This window comes from Limanda limanda, chromosome 3 (genome assembly GCF_963576545.1).
Source record: "Limanda limanda chromosome 3, fLimLim1.1, whole genome shotgun sequence".
NCBI lineage: Eukaryota > Metazoa > Chordata > Actinopteri > Pleuronectiformes > Pleuronectidae > Limanda > Limanda limanda.
This window is the reverse complement of record NC_083638.1, coordinates 17,422,533-17,447,716: the sequence shown is the minus strand read 5'-3', so window position 1 is coordinate 17,447,716 and position 25,184 is coordinate 17,422,533. Positions and strand designations below refer to the sequence as shown.

Here is a 25,184-nt window from a genome sequence, read left to right as displayed (position 1 = left end):
GTAAAAAACTACTTTGCAATTTGAATTATCTTGAGTTGTTTTTTTTTTACTAGGTTGGCAACATAGTCTGATTGGGTCTTAGAACTTAAGGGGATCCTAACTACAGGTCTGTGTGAGGGTGTGTGTTTGAGTGTGGGGGTTCCACGGGGTCATAAAAGCCCACAATAGTTTCTCTCTCCCCAGGGTGAAAGAGAGATAGAAAGAGAGGAAGAAGAGGGGGGTGAGATGAAAGAATCTCCCACGTCCATGTCAGGGAGAGAGGAAGGAGGGGGAGATGGGAGGAGAAGGGGGGGGAAAAAAGCTTCCTGAAAAGTTGTTCTTACTCCTTATTTCTGTCGTCTCTGCCCCGTGCTTTTTTTTTTTATATGTGCCAAAGGTCTTTTGGGTGGAGGGACAGATGTTCCTTGAGAGTAAAAACAGGATATGTGGTGAAACACGGCAGCAGCAGCGTGCAGTGAGACATCGGTGGTGAGGGTTTGGCATTTTGACTGGACAATGAAGATCACAGTAGGAGGTTCCTGTGTGTGCGCTTCCTTGCAGCCTAATTTTAAAGCACATTAAGAGACATTATAGTTGACACATATACCTGCATTTAATGTCCCTGGTATCAGTGAATGCAGAAAAAACTCTCCAATTATGCACTCCTCCTCTCTGCAACAGATAAACTGGGTTAAAATGTCCATGAAAAGCTTTTTTTGATGCCCTACAAAAATAGCCAAATAATCTTTTTAGGCCTACTTCCCTAATGATTGAGCAATTTCAACCATGCATTAAAAAGCATATAAAGTGGCTTCTTGGTTATTTAACACTTGACACTTCAGACGTGAAAGATTAGGTCACGATTCAATAAAATGTGGAATACACCTCAGCGCTTTCATCTTGTCCCTGTTTCCCTCCCTGGCTCCTCTATCCCTGGTTGTAAAAAGACCAGTCGGCTCTTAGGTGTGATTACTTCCTGTCAGTGGCGGCCGTGTTATGACAGGACTTTTTGTCTTTGTCTCCCACCCCGTGTCTTTCTGCAGAGTGGTGCAAAGCTTTACATGTCTGCAGAGACTCTTTACATATGAAAGCATGGAAAGAGAAGGTGGGAAGGTGTGTCTGTGCTCATTTTTCGTGACCTCTTTAGGACATTTTCCTGCATAATCACTGACCAACATACAACATCCACAATGAATGGAAGTCTATGCAGTATCCTTACAAGGATAGCTTTGCAAACTAGTGTGTTGTGGTTCTCTTTCAATATTAGCACACTGTCATAAAACTAAAAACAAGACCAGCATGGAACTGAACTTACAAACACCCAATCAGAACCTATCTGTGTATAATTGTAGGACTCAGATATTCCTTATAATCTGTCGTACTTGACATGGTCCTAAATTGTCCTCATTATGGTCTTAAGAAATCGTAAATGTAACTGTTTGAAACCTGCAGAAACCCCTTTATCTTTGACTTGAATTGTAAAAGAGGATATCATCATGCTGACATGTAGGGAAAATCTTTCTTGGAAACTATATCTGATTCTGCATATGTTTGAACTCAACACAAATTATATTCCAATGAGATTTTTAACTAATACTTCTTACATTAGAGATCAACCAGTCTGATTCTGCAGCTGAATTACATAACATTTCAGTGGGTTAGCGAAAGTAAGGTAAGGGAGGTCAGCACAACGTAGACGTCATAAAAAAATGTAAAAACAAGTAGATATCTGGATCATGTTTCACTTGGTCTCATTGTTCCTTCTTTTTTTATTACCTTTCCTGACAAAAAAGTTTGAAACATAGGTAAATGTTATTTTTTTAATAAATATATTGTCTGACATAGTGATTTAATGGATTATTATGGGGATTAATTCTTTTTTTAAATGTTATGTATATGCCTAAAATCTAAAAATGATTTCTTGTGGTTTAGAAACAGACTGAATCTTCTCTTTGCTGCAGGAAGCTGTCGATCTGTTAACTGAGCCTAACAGCTTTACCTCTGTAATCTGACAGGCGAGTGTCCTCATTAAGCTGAACCTGCCGGTTTCTGACTTGAAAATGTGTCTCGTGTGTGGTGTAACCAGCATATGGGCAGTCGAAGGTTTACAGGAGGGGGATTAAGTTGGTTTTAACAAGCCAACCTTGTTATTTTCTTCCCCTCTGACCCAGTTTGTTTACAACCAACACCTCTTTGGTTCAGACAGAAATATTCAGCACTGTGGTCGATGTTTATTTAGCTTTAATTCACTGTGTTAGTTTTGTACAAGGAGTCGGTGTAATTTGGAAAATGCAGATGATGCATTACTGAGGTATTTTGCGTGACACAATTCTTAAAAGTACAACAATCCCTGTGGACTGTTCAAAAAAGTTTGAAAGGTCGTTGTTCTTTAACACACTTTTTAAGAAGAACGAAGACATAAAACAGATAGAGCAACCAGAACTAACAGATGTTTAGAATAAGTGCAGTTTCTCCGTGAGGATTGTCATCAGTGTGTGTGCAGAGGCGAACCAGGGGGAAAACCACAGAGTGAGAGCTGCTGAGAAGTCAAGAAAAAAACAGTTAGCGGAGGGAGAGTCTAGGTCAGGGTGTCCTGACACTGTCAGTAGCACTGATTTTATGGCATGCTGTCTGGACAGATGCCATCCACTAGTAACTATTGTGAATTTATGTGTATGCCTGTGTGTGAGGAGCTGTGTGTGTGGCTGTCAGTGTTTGTGTCTCTTCAAATGCACAATGTGTGTTTATCTAGGAGTGCAAGCGTGTATAGGCTGCCTACTATATTCGGATAAAACCATTACTAATCTATAATCACATATTTAATCTTTTTTTAATCTTGTTTTCCTTCTCTTTTTTTGCTACTTTCTTCAAAGTCAAGTTTTACACATACTAATAAGTCGGATTCAGTTTTTGGTTATTGTGAGTGGCTTACACTCTGTCTGGTAGCCTTACTGAACTGTAAACAAGCATTAAAATATAATATATTCCTCATATTTAATAATCTTGACTCATTACTATAGAATTAACAAATTGATCTCAGCAAATTCTGGTTAGTTCTTAACACACATTTGACGGATCATGTTACTTTACCATTTTCAGATGGTGGTTGTTGACATGCACACTACTGTTGGCAAAGTTTACTACAGATGTTCCAATACCATTTAATTCCTTTATGAATCTGACACTTGGACTTTACCTGCTGTCCTAACCAAGTATCAACCCGATACAAATGCATTTAAAAAAAGGCAGTTTTTTTACAAACCCTTTGTAGAAGTGATGCTTGCTATCCTTTCTATAGGACTTGGCTCAGGTTAAACCCTTTGCTTAACAAATATATACAGCCCCATACAACTTCCTTCACTATCTATTTTAACTGGGGAAAAAAACACAATTTCGTCAATCTAGGAATACACAATAATAACTTCCTTTAAATAGCTGCAACTGCGGGCAAACTGCCCACATTTGATCTGGCTCTGGCTGACACCACTCTGCTGAAAATCACCTCTTTTTCACTGCTCTAAAAACAGAAACGTATCTGTGGAAGTACAGCACAGAAGCAGCGAATAAGAAGTTATTTCCTGGAAAATAAAAATTCAGAGTTTTATTTTGGTGAAACTAAAAAACTTTTAAAAAATGGTTTCAGATTGGTACATAAATTGTACTTGTTGATGACCCGGCATTCTTCTGTGTTTCCGATGCAGTTGTGTGTAGAAACATCGCCAAAGTTCACAGTTGACTCTTTGCTCATTAGTTTTAACAAACACAGCCACTGGTCTTTGCAGGACACCAATGGGGAACTCGTATGCGGGCCAGCTGCGGACCACGCGCTTCGAGGAGGTTCTGCATAACTCCATTGAGGCATCGCTGAGGTCGAACACCGTCGTTCCCAGACCGGTCTTCTCCCAGCTGTACCTCGAGACTGAGCAGCCGTCGGCACATGATGGTGGGTTGCATGAATTAACACAAGTGGTGGGATAGTCTCCTCGTGTTTTCTTTTCCTGAAAAAAATGCCAGTTTGAAACCTGACATCTGTGTCTCCAGTTGCCTCTGAATGAACTTCAGTACCAGGATAACAAAAGGCCAAATCAGCTTGCACCTCCTACTAAACTGCACATTGCTATTCACTCCAGTCTGTTTCTTGTTTACTATTAAAATGTGTCCCCAACAGGCCGTGCAGAGAATGAAGACGAGGATGATGAAGATGGCTCAGCGTCGAACAGCCCCCCATTACCCTACCAGATGAAGCCCCCACCTGAGGGATGCTGCACCACAGATGGTGTGTACACGTGCTCATATTTATGCTCATAAAAAACAACAAAGATGCAGTTTAGCACTGTATATAAGTCACAAGCAGATGTGCAGCTTTGAACTACAGACCCCTGTTCTATGTAGTGCATATTGCATATAATGAAGGTTCACCTCCTTTATGCATGTGCTGCACATCTAAAGGTGGATCAACAAATGACAAAAAGAGTTTTAATGATTGTTATTGGATGTTCATTATTCTGGATTTATAGGCACTCAGCGAGCAAAACAGCTGCAAAGTACTTTAGCTTTACCAACTATAAATTAAAAGTTAAAGAAAATTGTCTTTCTCTCCCACAGGTTTCTGTCAGGCAGGCAGGGACCTGCGTCAGTCCTCGCTGGCGTCAGAGTCTCTGGAAGTTCCTCCTGGTTTCATGCTGGTCGGGATAAAGTCGCCCTCTCTTTCCGAGACCCTGCTGGTGTGTGCTGTGGACCGCCGCTTCCTGCCAGACGAGCGGGGTCGTAATGCACTGCTGGGTGAGGCTGGAGATTTGCACAGGAAAATATCACTGCTGTTCAAAATGTCACGTCTTTCAGGGTCGAAAAAAACCCTTTGGCATTATCAGGTTACATTCACATTCTCTTGTAATAACACATTTTCTGTGTGCCCCCTCTAGGCTTCTCGGGGAACTGCATGGGCTGCGGAGAGAAAGGCTTTCGGTACTTCACAGAGTTCTCCAACCACATTAACCTGAAGCTCAGCACCCAGCCCAAGAAACAGAAGCACTTGAAGTACCATCTGTACCGAAACACCCAGGGCATGCTGGTCAAAGGAGCTCCCATCTGCTGGAGGGGACACGGTAAGAGACGGATACACAACGCGTGGTATTCAGCAGTCGATTGCACATGAGGCTTGTTTAGAAGTTTTACTTGAATGCAATATATAAAAAACACATATATACCAATAGCAGTCAGATTGATTGTGTAGATGGAAGCACACAAGAAGCAGGAGTCTGCCTATTTGCTGCTGCACTTATCACACAACTAGGATCCCTCATCATGGCTTGAGATGCATCCTGACATATTGTGGAAACAGGAGGAAGAAGCCTTGGCCATATGTTATCAGTATTAAGGTATCAGTGTTAAACTGTGTTTACACCTGTCATTCACCTTACTTCAGTTTTTCAGTCCTTAAAAATGGAGACATTAGGAAGCGTGGGTGGTCCTTTTTTAGTTTGAAAACTCGGCGGCTGTGTTGTAGTCTGGACGGGCTAATTGAAATGTTGGCGCAGTCACCGTCCTTCCTGATTGCCTTATCAGTCATGATTCAACCATTGGTGAAAGCAGAACTTTGTAGATACTAACTGTTATTGAAATATATATTACTTTTCACCATCGTTTTTTTTGGTGTTGTTAGTATTTTTCTGTAACAAAGCAGCCAACTGCAGAGTAGACAATCTGCTTCCTGTTTACACCGGCACGCGCATGCAGTGTGTGTAAATGGTCACATGATGCATTTTCAGGCATTAGTATTGGACGGGAACTATTACTGATGCAGAGCTAAAACTCTTGATTGGAGGGAGATGACTTTATTTTACAACGCTGTATTGAAACTAAAAGGTATTAGTATGGATGTTGCGTAACAAACACTCACTGATGAACTGTTGGTTAAGCAGGGGAAAGGAGATTAATATATAGTATTTAAAATCAACTCATCAGGGTTATCTAGAAGTTGTCAGAGCCTGATTGATGACTTTAGTCCATCGTGTAATGCCTTCCAGCCGAACACAGTGGTTTGGTATTATTTGAACTATGTGTAAAGTGTACAGGTCTGACCAGATGTATAGGTAGTAAAGCCTTAAGGACAGGTGGAAGGTGACAAGACAGTGTTTCTGTCCTCGGTTGTTTTCCCTTCTGTCAGATTTCTGAAATTCCCTTCATACCAGTCATTCACTTTCCCTTGTTTCTCTGCTGCTTCTCATTTACATGTGCCACACCAGGGGGTAGATGGTTGTTAAGTCAGACCTGGAGTCTATTTCAAGAGGCAGGTTTACTGATATGTCTGGTTACCTCGCTGAACAGGTCTTTTTTAATATTGCATAGTTGTGCTTGACACACAGTTGCAGGCACACAGACAGTTTTGTGAAATCCCAGAAGATGGAAACTTGTCTTTGCAGTAAGAGAGTTATTGCAATAACCTGTTTGAATGTGTGTGTATTGATGTGTGTTTGTGTGTGTTTCAGATGGCAGGATGAGACAGATGGGATCCATCCTCGCAGAAAACCATGTGACATCTGATGAGCAGCTACCAAACCTGGCATCACACACACCAGGCAGCTACACAGGTAAAGGCAAACACACATATATCTAAATGTAGACACACTTAAAACTGAAGACCACTAAGATCAGGTAGAAATACAAAATTTTAGGAGACGACAGCGTGTAGTTTACCGGCAGCACAAACCTCTGTGTAACTATATGTAACAGAATGGGAAAGCCCTGCGGAGTTACAGTATCATCGAGATGTTTATCTGGTTTCATGAAAAGTCACAGGAATTCCGGATATTAATGTTATTTTGTCTCTCTCTTACTACTGTAGGATCACATGTGGACCCTACTGCTCTGCCGCAAATAGCCGAGCCCCCCCAAACACTGACAAATGGCAACCATGCTGCTCCCTCCGTCACCCAGCCACCTTTAAATCAGTCAGGGCCCGGGAGACCCTCAGTTACAGGTATGTGCACTCTGGAGACAACAGCAATGGAAGATACTTTTATCCAATTTCCTAATTAACCTAGGCTACATTCACATTACTAAGTTCTATTTTGAAAGTTGAGTTTTAGTGCCGCTAAAACTGAAAAGTAAAGGCACCGCTTTAGTGAAGAAACTGGGATGTATGGAAACAATGCAGTTGATACTCTTTTCTGTCACGACTTAGCCTTCACTGATATTTCTGTCTCCCTATCACATGAGCCTCTTCTGGAAGAAAACAATTGGCATCAGCCTCAGCCACCAGTGTAGGACCTAACATGGATTTTCTATTACAATTGTTTCTGACCAGGTTGTCTCTGCTTACAGCTGTTATATGGTTAAAATCTGTATTTTACAATAATACAACTGTAAACATGTAGGAGACAAAATATTATTCAGGCATCTGTGACAGTTCTGCAACTAACAACCGAGGGCTTTCTATACAGAAAGGCACATATGCCCAGTGTGAGTGGTCACGCAATATGGGTTTTCAGACGTGTTGTTATGGTCGGGGTTTAAAACTGATATAGAGTCAAAACGCTCACATGGACAGAACTTGCTTTATTTTTAAAACACCGTTTTCAAAGGAAAATGTAATTGTATGGAAGTAGCCCTTTCCTTATCCTTGCTGCTTGTGTTTATGTAAACTGGTCAGTTTGTGTCTGTTGTCATTTAAGCTCCTCCCCTGGGGTTCTTTACACCTCTGAAAGGGAGCGTCCCTTCCACCAGCAGCCCAGACTGTGTGTGTGTTTGTGTTATAACATCCCTGATATGCAGCCAGCTGCATTGTGTGTTGGGGGGTTGTCCTTTGTTTCTTTCATTTGCCAACACTTGGGGCACTAAACGTCTCCCTCCTTTTCTCTCATGTCTGTCTTTCTGCTTCTCTCCCTCCCTCTCCCTCAGTCTGTCACCTCTATAAACCAGGGTTGTAAATTCCCTCGTCCCAGTCTCTTTTTCCTGCTTTCTCACTGATTGAAAAGCTTCCTTCCTGTCAATGTTGTCTTTTTTCATTGCCCTTTTAACAAGTGGAGCTTTTATGTGTCCCCCTGCATTTCAACAGAGAGTTGACAGGAAGAGGAAGAGACGGGTTAATATATGACTGACTTACAGCTGTTTTCCATGACTATACCAACACGACGTAAAATATTCAAAAAATTCAACTCAAGAAATGAAATTGAAACAACAAGAACAAATAGCTGGGAAAAAACAGCTAAACTTTGATAATAAATGCAATAGTTTTATTGAAAAGCGATTAAAAATGTATAATATAAAAGCATTTTAGATAATGTATATTATGTTGTCATTTGTATTACTTCAGGGACACATGCAAATGCTGGACCCCCCAAAAAGAGGCACAAGGGCTGGTCACCGGAGTTGGCTGCCAACAGTCTGCCAGAGAGCACTTTAAAGACGCCGCCATCATCCGTCTCGGCCACGCTGTCCGCGTCCTCTGCCGTAACACATGGGACCAGATCAGGTACAAATAGAAGTAAATCAATGGAGCTGAATGATAGAAGGAGAAACAAACGACAGAATGATGTGGTAGAAGACATTTATTTAAAGCTTTGACTCTGAGTGTTTTCTTGTTTTAACTGTAAATGTATTTCTGTGCTCCGTGACATATTCCATGTAGAAGCTGCAGCCCTGCTGAGTTCATCGCAGCGCTCCTCGACCCCGCTCGCCCCCCCGGAGCTGTCTGTAACAGTGCCTGATCAGCTGCTGCACACCTGCAGACTGCAACCTGTCGTCTTCAAAGGTGATTCACAATCATTAAATGCACTTTTTCCGCTTTTCTGTCAGACCCCCTCACACCTACAACATAGTTCATGCGCTGTCAGACAATGGCTGATGTTCAGATGCAAACGGTTATTTGTTCCTGTGACAGGTTTCAGATCAGTCATATGCTGCTTTCAGACATGCACTGAACTCCGGACATTCTCCTGAAATCCTCCAGAGGGGTTGCATGAGAGGACGCAGATGTCCGAGTCAGTTGCTCCAGACACTCACTCACTCATAAAATGGATGATTTCAGAATGAGCTTATGTGAGCGCGGGCGTGTTGATGTTTCTCCAAAGCAACAGAAACAAAACTGACAAAAAATGAAAAGAATACAAATATTTCACGATGGAGAAAAAGGAGTCATAAAGGTAGAAGCAAGGACAAAGATGAGGTTCAAGAGCTTTTGGTGATAACGGGTGATTTCCTTCATTTGATTGCACCAGACACGATCCTGTTGTGAGCGCGTCTTGGAAAATCTCTTAATGTGTGAAAGGCAAATTCCGGATAATGTCTGTATCCAATTCTCATGTTCAGGTGTGAAAATGGCTGTTATTGTTTAGCTGCTGATATTTTTCCACCCAGCTGTCAGTACTGGACTTTGTCAGGTGAGCTTTTCAGTAACCACACAGCAGATGGCCACTTTAGCTCACCTCTCCTCACGGGTCAGAGGTCAGCCAACGCCCATGGCTGTTTCTCAGGCTTTCTGCTTGGCACTCAACCACTCCCCCCCTCCCCCTCTTCCTCCACCCTTTTTACCCCTTTGTATCACCTGTCAACACATCCACCTTCTCTCTCCATCCTCTGGACCTTTACCACTTTCTATGTGTGTATGTTTTTGATGCTAAATGTACTTTCATGCTTTTCTCCTTTCTGTTTTCACTTCCTGTTCATTACCCACCAACCACCTCTTGACTTTTCCTCCACTTACACTTCTCTCTGTTCCTCCCATTCTTACTATTCTCCCTGTCTCTCGGGAATAGATAGAACTGCTTTTTCCCACCACTTGATCCCACTGAAGGAAATGTTAGTCTGCAATTTTATGTTATTTTCATTGAGCACACAAAAATGAATTGAAATGAATGTATTTATGAATTGAGTATTTATGAACCTTCTGCCTGATCACTTAACATCTCTATCAATTGAAATTGTTATTTCATAATTTCATGAAGTACATTGTTCCATTCAGCTGTCTCTCAAGTGTTTCCATCGGCTATCACATTACATCTATTTGGCAGATGTTTTTATAAAAGTAACATACATTCTTTTCCTGGAGACATATGTTGGGAACAAGTTGGGGTTTAGCTTCTCACCCGAGGAGGCCATATGTTCATGTGTTTTTTCTGTCTCCCTCTCACTGACACAGGTCACGGGCCACTCCCTCAGCTGACGGGTAACGTCGGTGAAGTGCTGGTCAGTTCTCTGCTGCAGAGTTGTTACCTGAGCTCCCAGGCGCTGCCCAGAGTCTACCAGCACTACGGACCATCGCCCATCCAGCCGCTGTCCACAGAGATGCAGATTCTGCTCACAGTTTACTACCTTGTTCAGCTAGGTCAGTTTAAACATCATCATAAGCTTCTTTCAGAAGTGCACTGAACTCCGGAGATCCCTCGCATTTCATCCATTAAAACAAGTATCTCTGGGTGAAAAGCTACATCATGTTCTTGTGAATTTAAAAGATATTCACTATTTCTTTGTCTCCCAACTTAATTCCCTAGGCCCTGACCAAGTGCCCCTGATCGAGGACTTGGAGCAGATATTCATGAGGTCGTGGAGGGAGTCTCACCTCAGTGAGATACGACAGTACCAGCAGCCTCAAACACCAGCCTCCCATGGGAGGCACTTTGTCGTGGAGGTGAGAGACAGCATCCCAGGGATGGTCTAAAGCAGGGGTCTCAAACTCGCGGCCCGCGGGCCAATTGCGGCCCGCGGGACGATATTTTGTGGCCCCCACCTTAATATGAAAGTTTAATGTTAGTGCGGCCCGCACAAACATTGTAGCAGCTCCGCTGTTAGCTGCTGTGTGGGACAATGTTATGATGTTCTGGTTTCCTACTGTGTGCCTGACCAGTGAACGCAGCATGCAAGTGAGTGACATGGGGGGCGGGGTCGTGTGTGTGTGTGTACGTGTGAGAGTGAGTGAGAGAGAGAGCCGGGAGAGAAAAGAGTGGCTTTGGATGTGCGGTGCAGGAGGGTGAAATTCATAGTTTTCTGCCCTCTTTCGCGCAGGTCATGATGTATCCAGTGCTTCATTTATAAATCACAAGGTGCCGGAACGCTAAGTACATATCACAGCGCAGGTACGACGAGCACAGGTCCCGGAACGCACATAAAACGCCGCTTAAAACAGCACACACATGCCACTTACAATGCAGTGGGACTTATTTAGGCTATACTGCAGTGACGGTATCAGTCTTTATGTCAGTGATTAATAAAGTGGCGTCTTTAGCAAAGGCGACTTCTGTGTCGAGCGGAACGGAACACACACACATACACACACACACACACACACACACACACAATTTGTTAAATTGAAGGCAAATTCAAGGGACACCACGGCTCCTTTACGCACACGCTGCGCTGTGAGGTTTTGGGAGCTTCTTTACGCAGACAGATTGTTCTAAACCGCAGCAGTTTATAACACGTCATTGAGCTAATATCTACATTTTACAGTCTGGGCTGTTTTACATTATTATTTACACCTGATATGTGTGGATGAATTTTAATGATTTAAATTCCCTCATCCTCTGGTGGTGACATTTACGCACCGAGCCACGGACTGTACATGACGATGTGCTAGTTATTTTGGTTCATCTTAGAAGTCTGCATTTGTTATTATTTTATGAAATTGTGATGCTGTTGTTAAGAAAGCTTTATATATAATTTATTAGATTATCTTGTTATTGCGTGGCCACAAATTAGTAATTCATCCACCGATGTCAACAGGGGTTCCGTAATTTTCTAGTGATTACATTATATTGTTATATTTTATTTTAATCATTTCTTAAAAAACTTTTTTTAATGTTCATATTTTTTTCGATACGAGAGGTACCGGATCTGCTCAAATAAGTCCCAGAACGCAGGCAAGCCAACACGCCGGCACAAAGTAAGCACAAAAATGTATAGAAAAATGTGAGGCTACAGGAGGAATTTGATCATAGATTTGCAGACTTCAAGACGCACAGAGCGACTTTTACAAAAATTTTGCGGATCCCTTCTCCTTTGATGTGCAAGATGCCCCTCCTGTGCTTCAAATGGAGCTCATTGGCCTGCAGTGCAACTCTGACCTCAAAGCCAAGTTCAGGGAGGTGAGTGGAAAGGAAGACAAGCTTGGGCAATTTTTGTGAGAATTGAACCCCAGCTTCCTTGAGCTTTCCCGAATGTTCAAGCGGACCATGTGCCTTTTTTGGAGCACATATTTGTGTGAAAAGCTCTTCTCCACCTTGAACTTCAATAAGTCCAGGTACAGGTCCAGGCTTACTGATGATCATCTTCAAGCCATACTGAGGGTCTCAACTGCTTCCTCCCTCAAGCCAAATGTGGCTCAGCTATGTGAGAGGAAGCGCTGCCAGGTCTCTGGCAGCAAGAAGTAGGCAAGAGAAGCCATGTTTACAAGAACTGTTCGTGTTCTTCAATATTCTATTCATGTTCAGAAGAACCCATTGAAGTTAAATAACTGTTAGTAATGACATTAGAGAAGTTTGGATTTTTTTAGCAAATTTTTTTTTTTTGTGGAATACCTGATGCGGCCCAGCCTCACCCAGATACTGCCTCCAGCGGCCCCCAGGTAATTTGAGTTTGAGACCCCTGGTCTAAAGGCTCTTATATACTACTACGTGTCCGTTTCTCGGAGAGGTCTCAGCGGGGGGCAAAGAGTCTTTTTGATTTTTACTTCTCCGACACAGTCCGTCGGAAAAAATTCATCGCCAAACCCATAGGTGGCGCAACGGAAGACGAGCTCAGAGAAGCCTACCCCATTTGGGAAGAATAAGTCCACGTGTCTCTGTTTACATGTTAGCCTGCCTGCCACACACTGAACCATGGCAACTAACAGAACTAAATAAAGTGACATCCAGCGTGTCAAGATGCTGATGTAATCGTTTCTTAGCGCAGCGGTTCCCCGGTCTTGTTTCCGAACTGTGTTGCTGATTCCACAGCTTGAATCTGCTTGAGGCTACATGTAGCTAGAAGCTACCCGGAGCTAGCTCCCCCCCAGCTTCCACACACAGTCAGCAGGGACTCCCGGCACTAACTACTACTATCCAGTGTTTGCTTCTAACCTGACGGTATTATAGAAACAGTGTCATGATAGAAGTGGAATTAAAGTCGTGACGGCGGGTTCTTGCACTGTTACCACCGCAGTTAGCATGGTGGCTAGCCTAGCCTGCTAGCGCCGTTTTGAAAGCTCGTTATAACCGTATGTGACCGTGCACACATGCCCTCAGTGCTCTAACGAGCCACCGTCAGCCGGACAACTCCGCTGGCTTAACACACACGTCACATTAATCGTAGAATCATAGTTGTGTTCGTGTTTGTTGCTACAAGTAAACAGGAAGTTTGAGGTCCGGAAATACGGAAATGACGTCATACGGAAATGATGTCGTTCGCGGACCAATCACAGCCAAGAGCGGTCCGTCGGGTCTCCAACATGAAGACGGATAGTTAGAAAAATCAGACGTGTACGAAAAGCTGTCTGAAGCACTCGGAGAGGGCGTTTCACGACGGATAGGGCGGTCTTATCTGTCCGTAATAGAAAAAACGGAGAGGCATAAATTGGCCTTAAGTTTAAATATTCATTTTAAGGAAGACTTTAATAAAGAATACATGCAAGCAAATTATATTAATAAATATTGTAAAAGCATTTAGGGAACATTAAGATACAGATTTGTTTGTGACCAGTTTCTAACTCCTACCTTGTTGAACCACAGAAACATTGCTCTGATATTATATATTTATATGTTTTCACATATTGTCATATCTTCTCTTGCCCTGTCCCCAGCCCCCCTCCACCCTGCCTGGGCTTCCCCAGCACCTCAGCTTACCTCCACACAGCCAACAGCCCCTGACCCCCAGCCAGCTCCCCTGGCTCGCTCAGCTGGCTGCGTCCTCCTGTGGAGAGGGCGTGGTCTTGTTAGGGGACCAGATCAAATCTCTGGCTCAAGGCCTCCAGCAAACGTTCAGCAGGTTAATGGAAGGACGCCTTGAAAACACCAACTACGTGGTGATTATTGTCACTGCACCGGGACAAGAAACACAGTCCTGTGTGGTAGTCACAGGTGGGAGCTGTGATTTATATATACACGTATGAAGGTTTTGAGATAATATAACATAAAATAAGCATTCTAATTTGTGTATTTTTGTCTGTACTGCAGGTAAACATCAGTGTCGTGCCTTGGCAGAGAGTATGTACTCTCCCACTGAGGGTCTGAAAGAAATCAATCACCAGCTCTCCACTGGAGTTGCTCAGGAGCTCATCCACTTCTGCAATTCACTTGGACAAGGTCTCCCTGACTTTCTGCCTTTTGATTTAAATGCTCATTAGTGTGTGCAGCAGAGCGCTCAGTGTTTGTTTTAGTCCCAATTCACCAACATGTTGTGTGGCTTGCTGTTGGTCAGATGGCGACATGGACTCCCTCCTGGACAGTGCCACGGTGGACAGCAACGAGCTGTCTCCTCTGCTCAGCAGTCAGGAATCAGCTGAAGACAAGAGTCTGAAAAGCACCAACAGCCCAAAGGATTCACTCACACAGTGTTCAAAAGACTCAAGCAGTCCCAAAGAGAGAGCTTCAAGTCCTAAAGACGCCTGTTCAGGTAAGACACACAAAGGTTAAAGATCAGACTGAATTTCGTTATCAGTGTCTAAATACCTCTTCAAATGCTGCTCGAATTAGATTTGAGTCAGATTTGAGTAAACGCTGGAGCCGAACCTGGCCGGGAGACACAGATCCATCAATTTCACATTAGTTAAAATATAGTTAATTCATAAGTTATCAAAACCAAACTTAATGTCTTACATGTAACAGTAGCAAACTTCTCCCCTAATACATAATCAATCCTCCAAGAAAGTTTGTAAAATACATCCAGGTTTTCTGTTCTTTTTCTCTTGCTGATTAACATAGGATTTAATCCACTGTCATATCAGATTAAAAGTCATGTCATTGTCATGGTGACAGATGACAAATGCAAGCTTAACTTAAACAGACTCTGGACCTGCAGGAATAGAACAGTACCAGACACTGACCCTACTGACCCAACCCGTACAGATCCTAGGTCGGGTCTTGGTTCCTTTGGTTCGGGGTAAACCTGTGAATGATTCAATAATTGTTTTTTATTGATACTGTGACATAGATATGGGATCCACCTTTCTACCTGCAGTATTTGCTGTTGCCACTCTCTATTGATGAATAAAGAGATCACTTTGTGTTTGTGTAGAATACTCCGTGGAGTGGCGTGAGGTTCGTCCCATCCAGCTGGCCGTGGCTCGGAAGCTGCTCTCCCATGTTTGTGCTATAGCCGACTCCAGCACACAGAACCTGGACCTCGGCTCCTTCGACAGGGTCAGCTTCCTCATCCTGGTGCCGCCCTCAGAGGTCACGTTCCAACAGACTGTGCTCCACCTCAGGAGCTCCGGTTAGTCACATAGACCTTGTTTGTCAGCAGCTGTTTTTATGAATGTCTGAGTGCAGATGGTGAATGTGTGATTGTGTTTTAATATTTACCTCTCTCTCTCTCTCTCTCTCTCTCTCTCTCTCTCTCTCTCTCTCTCTCTCTCTCTCTCTCTCTCTCTCTCTCTCTCTCTCTCTCTCTCTCTCTCTCTCTCTCTTTCTCCTTATCTGTACATCTCAGGTGTCCTCCAGGAGCTTGGAAGTTTAGACCAGGAGTCTGTGTCTCAGGGGGAATTTGAGCGTTACGTGGTGAAGATGGATCAGAGTGCTCAGGCACGGATTGACAGCCTCATTCAGGAAGCTTACAGCAACACATACACTTTGCACATCCTGGTCCATGACCACGCCCACTGGGACATCAGCAGGTATGTCATATCTCATTGACCCCAAAATCTGCAGGAATACGCAGATTTTAAAGTGCAGCTAAACCTTGGGGGAAAAAAACACAATTGAATCCCTTGCCATTGCTAGTGAATGTCATTTCACCTAGCGCCTTTTCCCGAATATCACGTTTCCATCACTGCTAACCAGAGCTGATAAAAACCTGTGTCTTCTGCTGTGTCATTAGACCCGTAAGTGAATGCTGATTGCATCCATTCCCATTGCAGTCAAAAGCCAGATATTAGTGGGTTTGGTGACCAGTGGAAAAGGGGCTTCAGAGAAGGGAAAAGGAAAATATGGAGGATTGAAACGTCCCCTCTTTACCGTCTTAGCTCGTTAACTCAGTCTCTGTGTCTCTGTCTCCTTCTGTGTCTCAGCTCATCCTACAGCGCCTCAGACAGTGGGTTGGGTCTAGTGGACAAGCTGTTAAACTCCCGCCGGGTCAGAGATGCTCCGAACATCCTGATTCTCCACGTCACCTCCTTCCCCTTCACTCTTCAGACTCAGTACACTCGCATCAGCCCCTACAACGAGATCCACTGGCCCTCTGCCTTCAGCAATGTAAGATGAAAGATTTAAAATGTATTCATGAATTTGACTTGAATCCCTTGAATGTGTGTGTTTACCTATAACGTTGTGTGTCTGTAGGATGTGGACCTGTATCACGAGAGGACACGGTACTTTGGCGTGTCGGAGCTTTTAGAGTCGACTCGTTCAGGAAGCAGTCTGCCTCTGATGCGTCATGATTCCTCCTTTGAGAGCATGGCCTCCGCCCTGGAAGAAAGGTAGCTCACCAACACGCATGCTTCACAGTTTGAACCCCACTGCAACAGAAAGGGTCAGCTAGCGCCTTTTTTGGGTATTTTTGCTAAGGCTGTTGTAATTTGGAGTATCTTTAAATGCTTTATATCTCTAAACTCTGAACAACCTAAGCTTAAAGGTTTTGTAAGTCAATAAACCAAAATACCGATTATACATTTAAAAAGTACAACAAATATTTTCATCTAATTTAGCTAATTAAACACTTAAAAACATACTGATCCAAAAAAAGTATATAAACAGACACCTAAGCAAAGTCGTTTTATAGTTATTTGAATTATGTATATTCTTTTAGTTTTTGAGATATGCTCAGTTTTCTCTGGTCCTCCCTCGCCACTCTCTGCAGCCATTGTGCCACCAGGGGGCAGATGGGGGCCTTGACTTTCTGCTGCAAAACAAATGAAAGCTCCAGTCCATCTGTTATGGTTTTTATTTGAGATTGATTGAAACAGGATAATGCAAACAACTATGACCCTTGGCCAGTTAGGGGCGGCCAGCAGGAGGTCATGGAGGTCACGAGTCAAACAGAAATGCTCAGAGAAGATCTTAAACTCTCTCCTTCTTTCTGCCAGGTTCCCTAAGCTGCACAGTGCTGTGATCCGCACCACAGTCCTCATCCAGCACTACTGCATAGCTCTGATGGCTGCGTCTGGCAGAATCGGCGGCTCCCACAACTTGCACAAACACACCTCCGTGGAAACCCTGGAGATTGTGCAATCACTGCTCACTGCTGCCCAGCAGTGTCCTGCCCACCACGGCCACATGGTGCTGCTGCGGATCCCGTCCTTGGCACTGGCTGCGTGGGCCCATCGCCGGCTCATCAGAGTGAGGAGACAGCTGGGTCTGGAGGAGAGTTTTGAGATCATACTTGGAAATCCCAACCAAGCCCTGAATATTGGACAGACCTTCACAGATCAGATCAAGGTGAATTGACTAGTTCATAACATCATTAAATACATGAGAGGAAGTCTCATTTTCTTCTCCCAAGAGACAGAAACAATCAATATTTGAAATGATTTCATGAGATTTATTGACTGTGACAATGTTTGCCTTCTGTGTTTGTGTGTGTCACACAGAAATGGCTGCAGATCGAGGATAATGAATGGGTTCCTCGTACCTACCTGGAGCTGGAGGCACTTCCCTGCATCCTGATCCTGTCCGGAGCTGAGCCGCTGGGAGAATCACTGCCCAGGTACAGGCTCTGATCTCTTTAACTTTTGTTCCCAACACTCACTACACTGAGGTGTCATGGGCAGAAATGTGTTTGATGTGTAGTATCATCCCTCTACTTCAGCTACAGAAGCTGTAACAAATGTAACGTGTAATACTTCCACCCACAGGTCACTGAAGTACTGCGACCTTCGGTTGATAAGCTGCTCGTACCTTCAGCGGACCACGCTCGAACAAGAGCTGGGGCTGGCTGCTTATCTGGTGAAGGAGGAGTCCCGACCCCCCCACAACCCCGGCCCAGGAAGCGACCTGCTGGAGAGCGACGCCGACAAACTCAGCAGCACTGACAATGAGGAGGACGAGGGACAGGAGAACGGTGAGATGAGGTTTAAAACATGAGTGAAATGTTCCACCATCGTTGAAAGGCAGATCTCAACTGATTTCATGGCTGATTTATTTTGTCTTTCTGATTTCCAGAGGACTCCCCTTTGTCCTCCAGTCAGCAGCTCCAGTCGTGTCCAGACACTGGAGCGTTAGATTCCTTGAGCACCACTTCTCCAAATGTCCAGAAAGGCTCCGTGGACACGGTGCAGTCTCCCTCACAAGCACAGTTTAAATCCCAAACTTCATCTCAGTCTTTTCAAGCTACACCACCCCCCCTAACCCAGCCTCCAGCAGTCCCGAGTCTGAATCCGCCATTACCTCAAACAAATCACCAGCCGCAAGCTCAAACATTTCCCCAGCCCCTCTCCGAAACACCCAACCCTCAGACTCAGCCGCTCCCCCCTGCCCAGTCTCATCGACAACACTCCAAATCCACTTCCTCTGGCTCATTGTCCCCCCGCTCCTCCTCTCCTCACCTGAGCTGCTCCTGGGCGCGAGGAGTGAGTCGCCCGCCCTCCGTGCTCCTCCCCCGAGCTCTGTACGACATCATCACCGCCAGCGACAGCAGCGGGCTCCCGCGGTGCACCTCCTTCCTGCCGCACATGTCTGTGGTGTGGGCGAGCAGCTTCAGGTAAACTCATATTGTCATGTCACAGTTACGCTTCTATCGTTCAGTAAATTTCATGTTTCATGTTAACATTAATGTCAAGTCAAGTGAAGGTTGGTTATGAAGACTATCTTTTGTGTGCAGGCCCTTGCTGAGTAAGATGATGACCTGCACGGAGCAGTCCCTGTACTACCGGCAGTGGACGGTCCCTCGCTCCCTCCACATGGACAGCAGCAATCGCACAGAAGGACGCAGCGACAACTTCCACCCTCGCAGGCTGCTGCTCAGTGGACCCCCGCAGGTATTTTTTCAGTTTCTTTTCTTTTGTTTTCTCAAAATCATGTTCGATATCACTCATGTTCGACTGTTTATTTACATTCTGTTGTTCGCATGGTCAGGTGGGAAAGACCGGGGCGTACCTGCACTTCCTGGGTATTCTGTCTCGGATGCTGATCAGGCTGATGGAGGTGGACATCTACGATGAGGAGGACATCAACTACAGTCAGTATATCTGCTTTTCAGGCACTGGACTCTGCATGTGCATTGTGTAAACGCAAATGTCGGAGTGAGAGGCTCGGCAGTGTCTGACGACTTTTTCAAGCAAACTGCGGGTAAACTCCAGATCCAATTCTCTGGACTTTACCTGCAGGTCATGTCTTTAAACGTCTAATCTTTGCTGCAGGAGCCACCATTCTTAACAACATCAAGTACATTATGGAGACCAGGATTTCTAAACACACTACAATACATTTTCAGTTTTCTGCTGTTTCTACAACCCTTTTACTCTTCTTAAGTGGCTCCAGATCATGTAAACATATCTGGGATTGTGTCAGCATGCGTCCAGAATAAATTATAATCCAAAATATTCAAAGTGGTTTAAACTCATGTATTTAAACACTGGTAAATGTGTTGTGTGTTTAGCTGCCCAGACGGAGGGGGTGCAGTACCACCCACCCAATGCTCCCTGGCCCAACCCAGACATCATGAGGACGATGCCCTTTGACTACACCATCCATGACCCCAAATATGAAGATATCAGCGCTGTGTATTGTCCTGGACATGGAACCACTGCTGAGGGTAAGTACAGACAGAAAAACACACTGATACTGACTAGTAAATGTACACACAACCACGACCAGTCATCTTCTCAAACATTACCTTAATACTGTGCAATAGCCCTCATCCGTCCTTTCCTCTGTCGTCTTCCTAAGGAAACCCAGTGCGTCAGGAGGACGTGTACCTACGAAGACGGACATCCAGGATTAAGCTGTCCAAATATGCAGCTTACAACACCTATCACCACTGTGAACAGTGTCATCAGTACCTGGGCATCAACCCCAGATACCAGGTCAGCATAAACACTAACAAACTCAGAGTCTGATAAATGAGTCTTTTATCAAATGCTTCCTAAATGACGGTCCCCTCTTATCTCAGATGTATGAGTCGACACTGCACGCCTTCATGTTCACCCATCTGCTGCTTGGGGAAGAGATCCAGCTCTACTTCATCATCCCAAAGTCCAAAGAGCACTACTTCAGCTTCAGCTCACCAGGAGGCCAGCTGGAGAGCATGCGGCTGCCGCTCACTTCTGATTGGGTGAGTTCTTCATCACAAAAACACAAAGCACTGAATCTGAACCATTATTCAGGCTTTTTTAGACACTCCACTGGTCAAATTAATGAGCTGTAGAAAAAGCACAAATTGTTATAGTCACCACGGCCAGCAGTTATGGATCCTTTTACTGCTTATCTCTCAACACTGAGGTCAGTTTTAGAAATAATGAAACATAAATTAATTAAGTAGGAACGATGGTTTAGTTGGTGGCAATGTTTCATTTGTAGTTTTCATCCAAGATAATACAAGTGCCCAGTCATCAGTCTCAACATCAGTTAAATCCAGTGTGGTTAAGCACAGTGCTATATTGTGTTTGTTCCACTATGTGGTGCTATTGGCCAAACTATTGCTCAGATTGCTGTAGCCCGGTGGTTTCTATGTATTTTATATAAACAATATCTATCCAGGAGCATATGGGTGTCTCCAGACCAATCAAATAATTGTGTTAAAACACAGTATTTGAATATGACATTTTATTTTAACTAGAAGTTAGATTTATTTTGTTTTCCCTTTTCCAGAGCCCGGACTGCATCAAGACTCCAATCTTCACTCCAACCACCGGCCGCCACGAGCACGGCCTGTTCAACCTGTACCACGCGATGGATGGCGCCTCACATCTCCACATCCTGGTGGTCAAAGAGTACGAGATGGCGGTTTATAAGAAGTACTGGCCCAACCACATCATGCTGGTGCTGCCCACTGTTTTCAATGGAGCTGGAATAGGTATGTTTCTGTTGATACTATTGAGGACATGCAGAGAATCTTTCATGCACAATAAATATGATATAAACATGGTTATTTTACCGTGCAGGTGCTGCTCACTTCCTGATCAAAGAGCTCTCATATCACAACTTGGAGCTGGAGCGCAGTCGCCGGTTGGAAGGAGGCGGCCCGGCAGGTGACGTCTGGCCCTTCATCATCCTGTCTGATGACTCCTGTGTTATGTTTAACACAGTGGACCTCGACGCACGCAAGTACATACAGACACTGTGTTTCTATCAATCAGGATGAAAGACAACTCGGGTGTTGCTGAGTTTTATTCACACAGCTACTCTCTGCTTGCTTCTGTTCTTAGTGGCACGACAGAGCGCGCTGTGTCACTGAAACACGTCTTTCAGCACATGGAAGCGTGTCCGGACCTGGCCCACTACGGACTGTGCGGGATCAGGAAGTGGAGCAGCCGTGGATTCACAGGTCAGGGGTCAAAATGAATGCTCTAAAACATACACTGAAATCCTGAAATTAGCCGGGAAGGCCTTTATGTGAGAACTCAAATGTCAGAGTCAGTTGCTCCAGACATTGTCTGAGTGAGAATACAGTTGTAAATATCCGGAGTATTCACAGTAAGCGATAGGGCGTGTCGATGATATTTCTAACTTGGGACAGGCTGTAAAGTAGAGAAATATAAATATCTCTTGATTAAAAAAAGAGGTTCCATACACCTAGAAGACGGCAACGGAAAAGTCAACTTGGAAAGACACCAAGATCCGAGAGCTTTTGATGATAAGGGCTGATGCCAGTGTTGATTTCCTGTAAACAAAAATACTTTATTTCAGCCGCAGAATTTTAAACCTTATGAAGCAACACTCGCTTCAACGCTTCGGATATTTACCTGTTGTTGTGAACAAGTCTGATCCGGACAATCTCCTGTTTTGTTGTTCATACGTGAAAATGCAAACTCTGAAAAACGTCTCCACAGTTGGTTGCAGACTTTCATTCATTTCTGAAAACGGCTAATGTCACAAATCCATATATATATAAATATATATAGATGAACAGAGATTAAAGTCTAAATGTAACCTCCTGAGTTTCACTGATGTAGCAATTTTTACAAAATCATATACTGTTACAGCAATGCCCATATAACATTATATAGTTATGCATTAATTCCTTGATTCAGGCTCAAAGGTACAGATTACACCATTCGACCCTGTGCAGCCTGGAAGGAGTTTTAGTTTAGAGCTTCAAGTCACATCTTTGAAATGACTGTAAGGCTCAGGCTGACGGAATCAGTGTCATCTTTTTAAATTAGTGATTAAAAACTATTATTTTTACATATTAATAAAATATTGTTGTGGTGGTTTGTGTTTGTTTCATTAGGTAACAGGCAGAGGGAGCCCTTCTCCAGAGGCCACCTGCATGACTTCCTCCTGCTCAACGTGGACCGGAGTCAGAACATCCAGTACGACCAAAACCGCTTCACCTGTCACGACGTGGACTTCACCCTGCGGCTGCACAGCGCCGGGCTGCTCGTCTGCAAGTTCAACAGCTTCAGCGTCATGAAAAAGCAGATCGCCATCGGAGGATACAGGACGTTCATAATCAAGACCAAGGTACCGAGATGTTGAAGAAAACAGAACCGAGCAGGTAATACATAATACCACAATATGTCCATGTTTTTAAACAATAGTTTGACATTTCTCCAGATGACAGATGTGCCCACCTCAGTGGGGCCCTCTCAGTACATCTGTGCCCCAGACAGCAAGCACCTCTTCTTGGCCACACCAGCTCAGCTCCTCCTGGAGAAATACCTGCAACACACCAGCCAGAAACTGTTTCCTCTCAGCACCAGGAACTACACACACCCCGTACTGTCTGTGGACTGCTACCTCAACCTGGGGCCTGAGGTACACAGCAAAGCAAACACACACACACACACACACACACACACACACACACACACACACACACACACACACACACACTTGAAACAGACACCCGATGTGGACATAATTTAGAATCTCAGATGCTTTGTTTGTGATTATTATTATCTTGTGTTGCTGTACCCACACATGCAGCATACAGTGAATTAAAGTCTCCCTCCCCTCCTGCAGGTGACGCTGTGTTTCGTGAGTTCCAGACCTCACTCTGTCAACATCAGCACCACAGGGCTGCTGTTCAGTGGCCTTCTCCTCTGTTTCGCTGATTCCTTCGTGACTCCCGGCTTCCTCAAGAAGTTCACTTTCCTCAAAGGTACGAGGGCAGATCAAATACATGGAGTACAAAAAATAATGTTATAATGAAGTATTAAAGAGTAAGTTAGATTTCTATGGCAAGAACTTTCCCCAGGAACTCTGAATGTTTGTGAGACCAGGTACTAAATTAGTCACAGGTACTTTAGTAATTAGTACTTTCCAAAAGTACACAAAACGTAAGGTTGTTGTAAGTATTGCAGTTTTTTTTTTATCTGTAGCTGCAAATACAGTTCTCATTGTGCCTCAGTAAATCAACATAAAGTGAAAAAAGAAACCATTTGACAGATGAACTGACGCAAAGTCCAGGCCTAATATTTATGATGGATTGTTGTATGGTTTTCTGCAATACCGCCACCTGCTGGACTAGCTGTCAGTTTTTATGTCAGCAGGCAAATATGTAGAATCTTTCCAACATCCAACAGTCTGTAGGAATCTTTTACTTCCTTGGAAAAAAATATTACACAGAACATGGGGTCTTGTGTTTAAAAGACTCTCCCAGTGAATTATGATTACATTGGGGATCAGGTGATTTTAACTCGCACATCATATTCTAAAGTGTGTCTGGCTCCTGTCGGCCTCCCTGCAGGTGCCACTCTCTGTGTGATCAGTGCAGATCGCAGCTCACTGAGGCAGACGGTGGGCAGGCTAGAGCTGGAGGAGGAGTGGAGGTTCCGGCTCAGCGACGAGTTCCAGACGGCCAACGCCAAAGAGGACCGGCCGCTCTTCTTCTTGACTGGGAAACATATATGACGGGAACACTTGAACACAGTGAGCTACGAACAATCACAGTCAGGACTTGAATTGCCAAAGAGAAGCTGCAGTGTTGAATGTACTCACTCACTTTGCCCGTCTGCGACACGTCTGCTTGCTCCATGAATCACATCTTTAAAGAGTTCACACTAAGCGATCGGAGACGGCCTACGAAACGACAATTTGGTGAGAAAATCGGGCTAAAAATCGCGTAGAGTGACCGAGGCTTTATCATGTGAAGTTTTTTTTTATAATGTGTATGTCTTGTCGAGAGGATGCAAAATACTCACCATTGCTGATCACTTCACACACACACAAATAGGATGTCATGACAGTCATGATCTATGAAAATGTGCTCTGGTCAAGGAGAAGGCAGGAAACAGCGTCATGATTTTTCTGTGAAAGAGTTCAATTCAGGAAGTATTCATGAATGTACAGGAGGCGTTTTGCTGTTTACATTCACTGTGGTTTGTTTGCCGCTCCATAAAACACTCAATTGCTGATGGGTTTAAAGATGATCTGTTTCATAAAGAAGAAGTAACCATTATCTGAGTGTGGGGATAAAAAGCAGCTTCCTTACAGATCTGGGTTTACAATATATTGAATTGCAAAAATGTTTTACCCTCTGTAGAAACGTATTAGTCTCAGTAATTGCTGATGCTGCTTTTGTATTTCTTCATGTTGATGTTCTTGCTGCAAACGTCCTCCCAGGTTCACACAGCATGAGAAGCTTTTTAAATGTCAGACACAATCATTTGTGTGCAATTGTAGCCGATTTTTGGTAACAACAGTTTTTTATTGACAGATTTTTTTGGAGATGTTTGTTTTTCTTGTCAGTTTTACATATGGAATATTTTTGAACATATTTTTTCAGATTGTATCATGTAAAAAAAAAGTACTTATTCTCTGTGTGTAAACCAAAAATTATTGTGGAGGCGTTTCTCTGTTTGGATGTATTTTGTGCTTTGTGCTCTATGTGGCAATTTTATTTGTATTTGTGCACAGATCCTCTGTGTACTGGCAGTGTTTTACAATGTACAGTTTTCTATGACTTAAATTGTATAAATG

General features: G+C 43.9%; 1 protein-coding gene across 1 annotated transcript; it reads left to right on the top strand.

Annotated features, from left to right (window-relative positions):
* Positions 1-3,768: 3,768 nt before the first annotated feature.
* On the top strand, positions 3,769-24,958 carry greb1 (growth regulating estrogen receptor binding 1). The gene is made up of 33 exons (XM_061068242.1): positions 3,769-3,922; positions 4,148-4,255; positions 4,585-4,761; positions 4,902-5,084; positions 6,468-6,569; positions 6,824-6,958; positions 8,294-8,452; positions 8,609-8,731; positions 10,118-10,303; positions 10,470-10,606; positions 13,751-14,027; positions 14,124-14,252; positions 14,368-14,562; positions 15,184-15,381; positions 15,598-15,781; positions 16,175-16,358; positions 16,446-16,582; positions 17,189-17,540; positions 17,693-17,808; positions 17,957-18,162; positions 18,264-18,801; positions 18,922-19,078; positions 19,176-19,278; positions 19,699-19,854; positions 19,989-20,125; positions 20,212-20,373; positions 20,910-21,114; positions 21,203-21,365; positions 21,467-21,585; positions 22,492-22,724; positions 22,818-23,018; positions 23,226-23,364; positions 23,953-24,958. The coding sequence occupies exons 1-33, from the start codon at positions 3,769-3,771 to the stop codon at positions 24,114-24,116; spliced, it is 5,919 nt and encodes a 1,972-aa protein (XP_060924225.1). The 3' UTR covers positions 24,117-24,958.
* The last annotated feature ends 226 nt before the right edge of the window (positions 24,959-25,184 follow it).